The 11,971-nt window shown below is 36.3% G+C and overlaps 1 protein-coding gene across 1 annotated transcript; it reads left to right on the forward strand.

Annotated features, from left to right (window-relative positions):
• The first annotated feature begins 6,895 nt into the window (after positions 1-6,895).
• Positions 6,896-9,131, forward strand: LOC121371931 (neurotrophin-4-like). Its single transcript, XM_041498175.1, has 2 exons — positions 6,896-7,197; positions 8,981-9,131. The coding sequence occupies exons 1-2, from the start codon at positions 7,058-7,060 to the stop codon at positions 9,114-9,116; spliced, it is 276 nt and encodes a 91-aa protein (XP_041354109.1). The 5' UTR covers positions 6,896-7,057; the 3' UTR covers positions 9,117-9,131.
• Positions 9,132-11,971: the final 2,840 nt, after the last annotated feature.

Genomic DNA, 11,971 nt, shown 5'->3' on the forward strand with positions numbered 1-11,971 from the left:
CAGTGGTCGAGTAGCCTTTACGGAATCCGGCTTCAGTTTCCGTCAAGATATTGCCGTGTTTAATGTATTCTGTCACTGTTATTTAAAACATTTGTAAACAATTTACTTAAACATGATAATAAACTAACTAGGGCCTAATTCACAAAGGTCTCATAGGCTCTGCTAGACAACAAAGCATCCTCTTTGCAAGTATTTTAGCATTGCACTGCGAGATCGCAAAGTTGCGAGAGTTTAGTGAATTAGGCCCCTGGTCTATAACTTTCAACATTGTGAATATCACCTTTATTTTTGTATATCGTTTTCATAATTCGTAATAACTATTCATCCTGAAGATCGCCGGTGTCCGTAATACGGTTAAACAGCTTTGTATATAGAGGTAAGAGTTATCACAAATGCTATTTGTACATTTGGTCTTCGCATTCAGCGTTTTTTTCGCTTTCCAAAATTGAATTATCAGATACTTTGGAAACTCCTTCATATTTTGTTTTACCACCTTGGTGTATTACATCACTTAAAATTGTGTTTGATCTTGCGCACCTGAAGAAATATCGTACAGGTGCTGTTGTATATAAGCAATTTTTCCGTGATTACATTCCTGTTTATACAGACGGATCACGGGATGGGAATTCTGTGGCTTGTGCTACAGTTTTTCCATCAGACACAATCCTTTCCATGAGACTGCCTGACTCGGCAACGATCTTTAGTGCTGAAGTTTGGGCAGTCATTAAAGCCTTAGAAGAAATCAAGGATTCTATTACATCCAAATTTATTATTTTTACCGACTCACTTTCGTGTCTCCAAGCTTTACGAAATATGAAGCTGGACCATGCATTAATTGGTCATACGAAAGTGTGTCTTTTTATCCATTGCCAATAAAGTTATTGTATTTTGTTGGGTGCCCAGCCATGTTGGCATCAGGGTTAATGAAAAGGCAGATTCAGCTGCCAAGTCTGATTTGGATTTGCCTCATGCCAGGGTTGGTGTGCCTTATACTGATTTTAAACATAATATCAACGAATTTATCTTTTCGATTTGAAACATAATTGGGACGGTGCGATTGCGAACAAGCTTCATTCTATCAAGCCAGTCTTGGGAGAGTGGCAGTCCTGCTATAGATAGTGCAGGAAGGATGAAATATTCTTGTGTCGTGCTCGCATCGGTCATACATATTTGACCCATTTATTTATCTTAACGAAAGATCCTCCACCTCAGTGTGAGCACTGTCAGTGTACTCTGACGGTGCGCCACATTTTAGTGGAGTGTAAACATCTTAAAGAAACTCAAAAAGATATATTTGGACCACGAAATGTGATGGAATCCTTTCGATTCCATCCAGAATTTATTTTACAGTTTCTACGTGATACTGACTTTTATTGTAAATTTTAAAGGGACGTTCCTGAGTTTGCTGAACTTTTTAAGGTGTTATCGACTAACAGAGACTTTTGACGATTGTAATTACACACCAAATATATTTTTCTGCATTAAATATTAGTGGCTGTTTATTAAACGTGTTTCTGATCGTTATAATATTTGTACTAGGTTAAATTTCATTTTATTTCCTAAAATATAGTTTTTTCGTACGTACGAAATTATTTGAAGACAAAACCCAGTTTGGGCTTGTTACAAATATTAAGACGACCAGAAACACATTGAATATACAGACATTGATATTCTAAACAAGAAAATATATTTAATATGCAAGTTTAATCGTTGAAATATTTTATTAGTCGGAAACATCTTACAATGTAGCAAGCTCAGGAATGTCCCTTTAATATTATCTATCTGTGATATTTGTATTTTTGCAGTTCTTTACACTGTGTTTTAATTTAACTGATGAATTTTTATCTTGATGTTGATCATCAATTGTTTTGCATTTACTATAGTTTGACACCCAATAGCCGATGTATTTTTTGTGATGGGGTGTCGTTAAACATTCATTCATTCATTCATTTACCACACTTTGACACCCAATAGCCGATGTATTTTTCGTGCTGGGGTGTCGTTAAACATTCATTCATTCATTCATTCATTCATTTTAACAATTTATATTATTTCCTGGCTAGTTATTGGATTATTTAAACAAGTGTTGGCATCCATGGACGTGGCGATTTCGTTGACGTCACACTCGCTGTTCTCGTCGGTTGTGCTGTCAGCTGTACTTTCGATAGCGGTTTTGAAAAAAAGTGAAAAACTCTTCTAATCTAGGGCTATTTTCTCCACTTGTTTACTTTTCATAATCTTAAGAGTTTTTGGGTCTTCTTTTATTGCTTTAGTCATATTTTTCTCAAGTTTATTTTTATGAGCAGCGCTGAAATTTTTAATCACCCGTTTATATTCTTTGCTTGCTGACTTTAATTCCTCCTTGCTAGCATTATTCTTTTCTTGTTGTGTTTCGCTTTTGCTGCATGGAAACGATTTCTGCTTAGTGAACACTGTTTTCCGAACTACGGCTTATGACCTCTTTTGTTTGGTTTTTGTTCGAGGGGGTTTGTGGGGTTGGGGGTGGTTTGGGTTTTGTTGGTGTGGGGGCGGGGGTTGTTGTCCTTTGCTGTTGTTGGTGTTTTGTTTGTTTGGGGGGGGGGGGGTTGCTTGTTTGTTTTTTTGTATGTGTGTATTGGTAAAACAATTCATTGTCGGCCATTTTAAAAGCCAAGATGGCACCCGCAATTGTTGTCGGATCGCGTGTGTCATGTAAAACTGAGGTATTACAAGTTATACCAGTATTCAAAATGTCCCCCTTTTTTCCACCTAATCTACACTTGTAATCGACAAGGCACGCGTGAATGGTCTCCAGTTCACTAATCGTTGGTTTACTGTTGCTTCTTTAGTGGCTTTCCCTTTCAGATTAGCTGCAATCTGTATAATTTAAAGAAATTGGTTTGTTAATTAATATTTGAATTTTAGTTTTTTTATGTGTTTTTAGTTGTTACAGACAGACTTTTGGACAATGCGTTGAGTCGGCGGTCGGGAGACCGTCTCACAGAGGAGCAGTCTAAGATGCTTAAACATCGCCTGAAAGGGCTGTACGCAAATTTGAAAGACCAACCAGCCTTAATGGACAGAAGATTGCAAATCAGTTCTATAAAACCAGAACTCCCAAAGGAAAAGCAACACAGTTTTCAGGTGCGAGTGTGTGCACATGTTCAGTTGTAGATATATGGCCTGCTTTTCTATCATGCAGATGCTCAAGCATTGTAATGGATTGGCTTAGGTCCACGTGGCACGTTGACCCAAAAAAACTAATTTAGTCCAATTGTTTTAAAAGGTGCTTCCCGATTTTAGACGTCACGGTCAACTTTAGATAATGTCTTTAAAAAAGCAGTTTATATATCCTCTTGCTAACTGGGACATGGTACCATTATTGAATCCAAAGTCGCCCAAAGAACAAAGTTAACTGAACCTTGCACTTCGGTACCCACAGCTATTTTTTGTGGTTTTTGCATCTTTCGAAGATGCTAATTAAGGGTCTGAGGACTGTAAACTTGGCAAGCTTTAGCATTTTGCTGTATCCAAGATGGCTGCCAAAAGAGAACTGGCAAATACTTACAATCACCTATGAAAAACTATTGTTATCTGTTCCTTGAATTTAAGGGCAAGGAATTCATTCTGAACTACCACCCAACTAATTAAGACATTGTAACGTGATTTAACACCTAGATGGTGTTCGCTATAGCAGCTTGAACCAAAACAAATAGCATGTATTGCTTTTACATTAACTGAGCAAGATATTTGTGTTAGTGATAGTCAGCGAATTCATTAATGACAACCTTTTGTTAAATGAGATATTGAATAATCATTTAAATCCAAGATGGCCACAAAAACATAATCCCCAATAGTAATAAGTGTCCATTTTCTACTCCCACTAAAACCAAATAAAAACATCCTTCCAATTCATTGTTTTAGAGTGCAAGAAATTCAGTTATTGTATTCACATTCTAATACAAATAAATTTTATAATTGTTTGAATCAAAGATGACTACCAAAATAGCTACAACAACAAAGAACGACAATGTGTTATATTTTGGCTAAAACCATCATTTTGAAACAAATTGATACGAATTAGATTTAATCAATTTTTTATTATCTAAAATATCATGTAAAATAATAATTCTTAAGATGACATCAATAAATAACACTGTATCATATCGACCAAGTATATATTGCTAACCTTACTCTGATAAATAGGCAATGAATAATGTTTAGGTACGAAGTGTGGAATTGATTTTTTAAATTATTCCTATGTTCTGTCCCTCGATAATAAGTATGCATTTCATTACCCATATCAATTTGTATCAGCCCCAGTGTAATTCGTCCAACATCAGCTATGTTCACCAACACATTGCATTTACTATATATGTATCAGATTATACTTATAATGCCACCAACAATACCTATATATTCATAGAATACAAATGCCAACAAAAATTCTTTTGCCAAAAAAACTATTCGATTTTTAAAATACACAACTCAATGATATGTGAGCCTAAACATGACATACAATAAACTTCACCTTGAACAGTCATCGCATTTTGGTTATACATGTTTATCTGTATCGAATTAGTTCGAGGATTCCAGAGGGTGCTGGCTTTATACAACATGGAATAGTGTTTTGGGAAGTCTGTAGCATCTGCATGTGGCAACAAATTCTATAGCATATCTGATACAAGTGTCGAAGTCCTGAAGTTTGGTAAGTTTAATATTCTTTGGGCAGACTTTTGACAACTATCAGAGCAGTTCACGTCATAGGTTTTAACGTACACATTTAGAACAAGTTGTTGTAGCACACGCCTGTCATGGGCGCAGGTGTCGACTTTCGCCGGCTCCTCCGTCCAGGACAGGAAAGGGTTTTAGGTGGGTGGGAGAGGGGGTCGCTCGCGCTGGCAAGTGCAAGGGCGCACAAGCAGCCCGGCCAGGGTCAGTTGCGGGCGAGGATTAGTATTGGTGCTATTGAACTTGCAAATGTCCCGTGGGATTAAAGTCAAATAAAAAAGGTGCGTAATTTCTTAAAGGTAGTTTTGACGGTTCATCGAAATTAAAAATGGAGCTAAATGGTTAATTTGACGTAGTTGATCGGAGGGTAGCTCTTTTTGACAACTATTACTTTTGTAACCCTTTATATCATAGCAGCAATGTCACAGTTTGAAAAGGCACAGGCCAGCATATGAGATGCAACGTATTTCATTTCCTTTGCTGTTGCCCCATTGCTTATTGAAGTTCTTATCAGTAACTTTATCATGTGAACTAAAATCAAAAGTTACACCTCCGAAATCATGCAACTAATTCGGTGTGGCTTTTAAAATAAAAACATTTGGAGGCAGCTGTGCTTAGCACAAAGAGACAGTCTTATAGTGTTATTAGGAAGATGAAAATAAAGAGTCTCAATATATCATTAAAATTAGTTGTTTTCGTTATAAGGCCATTGATGATTGGTTAGTGTATTTTCAAAGTAACCCTTTTGTTGTGTTTTGTAACAGCTTGTATTTGAAGTCAAAATTATTTAGAGGTAAAACAGAATGTGAGATATGACCACTTCTTTCTCTTGGTGTCCATTTGTGTGGCCAACTTGGATTTAAATAATGATGCAATATCTCGGTTACAAAAAGGTTCTTATAAATGAATTCCTTGACCTCCTAACATCAAAATCGTACTTGATTTAAAATACGATAAATTCAAATGTTCTTGTTTTAACTACTATTGTGGTGGACATCTTGACTTTAAATTATGTTGCAATGTCTTGATTAGCTGAGAGTAGTTCAAAATTAATCCCTTGACCCCTAAAATCCAGTCATATATTTCAACAGTTTGTCATAGTTGATATATTGTCAGTTCTGTGTTTTCAAAGCTATCTTGGACGCCATCTTGAATATTTTAAAATGCACAAGTAAGCCAGGTTTCCACTCCCTTGATCCTTAGTTATCACCTTCAAAATATGCAGAAATATGAAGAACAACTGAGGGTCTAGTAAACAAACTACTAGTTTAGTTGTGCGAAATTTGATGCCTTTTTCTTTATAAATTTCTTGAATACTACTTTAGTTTGACCTTGACATGACCTAAATTGGGGCAGTCGCTTTTTAAACATGTTGTAGGGCTATATGCGTATGGTAGTGCTTTGAAACAGAGTCTTTTCTGAATAGTGTCTAAATTTGACCTTGTTCTCTATAATTGGGTAACCCTCTCCAAAACAATTTGCACTGTCCTAAAGGACAACTGTGTCAAATTTAGTGTTTGCACAGCAGTATTATTAAATCATTATTATTTTAATAATTAAATAAATATTGCTTATACATGGCTAAAATAACATGAAAGAAGAAGCTATAGTCCGTCCCACCTTCAAAAAAACGTTTTTTGTAAATAATTTGGTTTGAGGTAAGACATTTTTTTAATGTTTTGGAAATAACAAAAATATACCATTTTTGTGTGAAATTTTAAAATTATTCGGTTTAAAAAATGTTTTGCTAGAGTGAAATTAATATAAGAGAGTTACTTTCTTTTTAAATCAAACTAATCTGAGATTATTTGTTTTTAAAGTTTTGTAGGAGGATGGGATGGCCTATAGGTTTCCAAGCCTACATTAGAAGATGTCACAAAAAGGCTATATTTAGAACATTTTGCATTAAAAAACATAGAAGCCTGTCTTGAATAAAGACCGGTTCTCGGAGCGTCGCGAAAAAAGTTAGAAGCCTAGGCTTCTATTCCAGCTTTTACGGTATAGTTACTAAAGGTAAAATTAACAATATGTAGGGTCTATCGGGGTGAACACAACGGTGCATCGTCCTAATCATTCAGATCGTTCTTATGTTCATATAATTCAACCGATTGTGTAATCGAAAGTTGATCGGTTGGTCTAAACTGATTATAATTCATGATTAATGCTGAAATTCCAACCGATTCCAAATACCATTTTAAAAACGTTTATAAGACTGACGTAAATAGTGATGTCAAAATGTTATACCAAACTATAACTGACATTTCAGAAACGTATATTTCAACATTCATTAGCTGTGCCAGTTTGCCTTTCAAGAACGGAATGGCGGCAACTGCACTTTGCACAAGATATGAATGATACACAGGTGGAAATATTCCAGCCCGAGGGAACTGAAGGCCGCCAGTGGTTTTATACAGTAAGGTGCGACTCTGAAAACCACAACTCGTACGACCAAGAGTGTCCTTTATGCTGTAGAGGGATCTCCAGTAGGTATGTGTACTTTCGTTAAACACTGAGTGCATGTTGTTGTGTTATTAGCAGGTAAATTGGATGACGGTGTTCATGTATTGTAAAATAGCGGCAATATTCCAGAGAGTGTAGTATTATTTTAGGAGTTTAATGACCCCACTACACACATCTACATCATATATCATTTGAAAGTTTAATAGTTCCTTGTTAACAGTAGGTATGATGTGGAGATGATACGTCGGAATTGGATTCAGGTGAATCTCAGCTGTGACTGTGCCATATTTTAAATTGTTCCTTAATTGGTATAAACGTAATTAAAACATTTTTTGTACGATTATTACAACATTTGCAACTCCAAAAACACTTCCAGATTAAGTAATTTTTATTTGCAGAGTCTATATATTATTTTCTGTTACAGGTCAAAAGACTAATATGACTTTGGAATTCATGTAATAAATCATTACTAGAAACCCATAGATTATTCATTTTGATTTATTTCGATTGTTTATGTTTCCGCGTTATTCACTGCCATAAATCTAGATTCGGAGTACAAAATGACCATATGCCACTTATTTTCTAATCAGAAATCGCTCCAAATCTGATAGATTGTTCATTAAAGGGACATTCCTGAGTTTGCTGCACGTTTTAAGATGTTATCGACGAACAAAGACTTTTTAACGATTGTAATTACACATCAAATATATTTTTCTGCATAAAATATCAGTGGCCGTATATTAAAAGCGTTTCTGATCGTTCTAATATTTGTACTAGGTTAAATTTAATTTTATTTCCAAAAATATAATTTTTTCGTACGTACGAAATTATTTGAAGACAAAATCCAGTTTGGGCTTCTTACAACTATTAAGACGACCAGAACGCATTGAATATACAGACACTGATATTCTAAACCAGAAAATATATTTAATATGTAAGTTTAATAGTAGAAATATTTTATTAGTCGGAAACATCTTACAGTGCAGCAAACTCGGGAATGTCCCTTTAAGTAATTTTAATTTGTATACCTTCGGTTGCTGTATGATGCCCATGAGACCCATGTAACCTAAAATTAACCCTACTTCAAAACATATGTAATTTAGGGCATTTCATCAAATAACTATATATTAAAGTAAGTGTCATAAAAAATTTATATTCATGTCTATAAGTATGTTTTTGAACTCAAGGAATTGACTGATACCAACGTTGTGATTTTGGGAGTGACTTAATTGGCATAATTCAAAGATGGCTGCAAAAATGGCCGCATAAATACATTATTGGATATGACTTCGCATAGAGAATAACGTTTTTCAGAAGACTCGCTAAGAAACGTGCTAAGAAACGTGCTAGCTTCTTCTTTTGCCTCTCTATTGTCCCAGGCATGACACATCAGAAAACTGCTTTACATGTATACAACAGGCACGGTGGAAGCAAGTAGACATTGGAGAGGGGGGGGGGGGGGGGGGGTTGACTGAGATCGAGGGCGTAACGCAAAGTGTGTAGGGGTTTCGGAGGTATGCTCCCCGTAACATTTTGAAAACTATGTGTCCATGACATGCAACTTAATGCATTCTGCAAGTAAGATTTATCTCTGCCTTAAGATTTACTAACATTAATATTTTTATTCAGAATTATTGGGTAGCTAGATCTCCCAGCCCGCCCCCCCCCCCCCCCCCCCCCCCCCCGCTCCGCCGTGCCTGTACAATTATCAACTTGGGGGGGAAAGGCATTAATATAGGCAGTCCCCTTTCAAAAATTGGAAACAAATATTGTTTATAAACAAATTATCAACCTGTGTTTCCGTTTTCAGGTATGCCTCGAGGTGCATTACAAGGAAGTCGTACGTCATAGCTTTCGTGAAGAAACTCGAGGACACACAGTACGATTGGAATTGGATTCAGGTGGATTCCAGCTGTGACTGTGCCATATTTGAAATTGTTCCTTGATTGGTATAAACGTGATTAAAATAACAAAGCTCAAGCAGGTTTTGTTATTGGTGAATATGCTCAGTAATTCACTGTTCAGAGGTGATATAATCCAGATGTTTAGTCCCACACCGGTCTAACTGGAGGGGACTATAGGTTTCATATCCGTCTTGTCTGTCTGTCCGTTCGTTTGTGCCACTTAAATATTGTGTGTGTGTGTGAGAGAGAGAGAGAGAAGTGTGTGTGTGTGTTTTGTTTTGTTTGGAGAGATTTTTTTTTGGTGGGGGGGGGTATTTTTTGGGGGGGGGGCAATTCCTCAAAATATTGAGTTGAAATTTTAGGTATTCATTTATCATGTTCCATTACGAATTAAGTTTGGACTTTCATGGTACCTATTTGTTTTAGCAGTGCTCTTTGAATGCTTGTTAATCTACAGATTAGTCGATCCACCCGCAGCGGGATGTGATCATTTTTATACCACTGTAATCACGTCCTCAAAGAAATTGTGTTTAGTAACGGTTTGAACATTTTACCAAGACGTTTGTTACCACTCGATGACATGAATATTGATATTCATTACGCTTAAAGGGACAGACCGTAGTTTTTAAACACTAAGGGGTATTTTTCACTATTAGAGCCGTTTATGATCATTAAAATCAAACATTACTTGTATTTTATTGTTTAGATTATCCATTTCCGTACAACCAAAGAGTTTCTGGTCATCCTGGTCTTTCTAACACCACAAAATGCATTTTTCATGTTTTTAAAAACGCACGTGCGTCTGAGAAGTAACGGTTATGTAGTCGCGTTTTAGTCTATTTTTAGGGTATTTCAACGTCATAGACTTGTTTCACTCAAAATTTTGTCACTGGTTTGTAAATTAACCAAACTTAGTGTCCAGTTTTACGGGTTGGAACTAGGGTCTAGGTGAAAAATATACCTCAGTGTTTAAAAACTAGGGTCTGTCCCTTTAAATTAGTGGGGGTTTCTAATGTCATATAATGCCATAGTATAGATTAACAAGTTAATTTGTGTGCTATTCCAGATGCACCATTCCATGATCCAAATACACGCAGTAAACATAATCGTCTTGGTTTTGGCCACAGCAACAACTGAGCAACTCAATAGTGTTTAGCTATGGCTGGCTTTTGACACTGATTAATTAATAAATCAATGTGCTCTAGTGGTGTCATTAAACAAAACAAACGTGTTTTTTTATCTTTTGGCACTTGGAATATTTTTCAATATCTGGCTGTCTACGTGTATATGATGTCTTGAGCTTTAGGACCTGACACATGCCTTTCCTTGCCGATGTCCCTTTTCCTACTGTGATGCAATATCTTCGTTTCTGGGTAGCGGCACAAGACCATACTGGGCCACTGGGGTGGGCAGCAAAACATAGCAATACAACTTGTTTTACTACAGCTTGCAAGAAACGCAGTATATCATTCTTCCCATCATCAACTAAATTGGGCATATCTTTGGTATTCAAGTAACACAGATGCTATGAGCCAGTGTGGACAATCCAGTCGGATGCATTTTAAAGAGTGTGGAAGTGTTTCAAGTCTGTATTCAAGTGAACTGTTCTCTGCCAATATATGCAGTGTGGGTATTGATTAAAAAGTTAGTTTGTGTTGTTTAACGACACCACCTACATCACATTGAAAGTTGGGGGTGGATATTATTTGATATCAAACAATTGGTAATACTGACATATAGTCATAAGCAGCAACGTATCCTTTATATGCATTTTGCCATAGGCAGGAAGCACATACCGCTGCCTTTGAAAAACCTAGTTGTGGGGAAATGGCTGGGACGGGGGAATCCCAACCAGAGAATAGATCCACCGAAGGGGTTCGAGTCTACGACCCAAGCACCTCGAATGAACGTTCTATGTTTATTGGTTACTATAAGAGTAAGACTGAGGAGAGATATATATATACGTCATATTATTGTTATTCTAAACGCGCCGGATACTAGTACGTTCGAGGAAACATGACCACCCACGATCGCAAAGTGTGTCAAATGAGGTTAAAAGTGATAATTTCCAGTAAAAAAAGAAACCCTGTCAGTTGACAATGTTCATTACCATTTTAGGGGTAACTGGTTATTTGTTGGAGAATGTTTTACTTCATTTGACCAATATGGTGACAAATGTCATGATCCACTACATACTAATAACATATTTTGCCATAGCATTAAGTGAAGACTAATATTAGGAAATGGCATGACACATTAAACTGGTTAAAAGACAAGAAGAAGGAAAAGAATCAGAAGGAAGAATATTTTGAAGAAAAAGGAGCAGAAGAATACAAGACCGAGAGAGAGAGACAGAGACAGAGAGAGAGATTCTGAACAGCAAAATAAACGCGATAATTTTCAAATCGATACAAATAATTACTTGTATCAAAATTAGAAAAATATTATTATGTACAGGAAAATAATCAGTATTTTAAAAGGTTACTACTTTAAATTCACTAAAGCGCACCAATTTAATGTGTTTCTAACTACTATGAATAATGAAAAAAATCACCATTTGCACATTCCTCGTGAAGTCCGTGTATTTGTAACAGTGCTAGAAATTGATGTTTTGACCAGCCTATTGGGTATAAAAGTCAAAACAAATCGATAGTGCGTTGTTAAAGCATATTAAATTGTGTTTTCGCAATGCCACGTCTTGGCATAGATGACAGAAACCGAGCCTTAGGGTGTTTATAAGCCGGATAGACAGTCCCAAGAGTAGTCAGGCACATTGGTGTACACAAGTCTACAATACACAGACTCATCCAACGATTCCAACAGACGACCAACGCAGTTGCAGATCGACCATGAAGCGAAAGACCTCTAGTCCAGTCAATTTAACCCAAGAACCCGAA

This window comes from Gigantopelta aegis, chromosome 4, assembly GCF_016097555.1.
Source record: "Gigantopelta aegis isolate Gae_Host chromosome 4, Gae_host_genome, whole genome shotgun sequence".
NCBI lineage: Eukaryota > Metazoa > Mollusca > Gastropoda > Neomphalida > Peltospiridae > Gigantopelta > Gigantopelta aegis.

Bases quoted from the DNA above. Each gene is read 5' to 3' on its own strand.
- LOC121371931 (XM_041498175.1), top strand. From the start codon at position 7,058: ATGAATGATACACAGGTGGAAATATTCCAGCCCGAGGGAACTGAAGGC. The intron at 7,198-8,980 runs GTATGTGTACTT...TTCCGTTTTCAG, and splicing joins TGTAGAGGGATCTCCAGTAG to GTATGCCTCGAGGTGCATTA.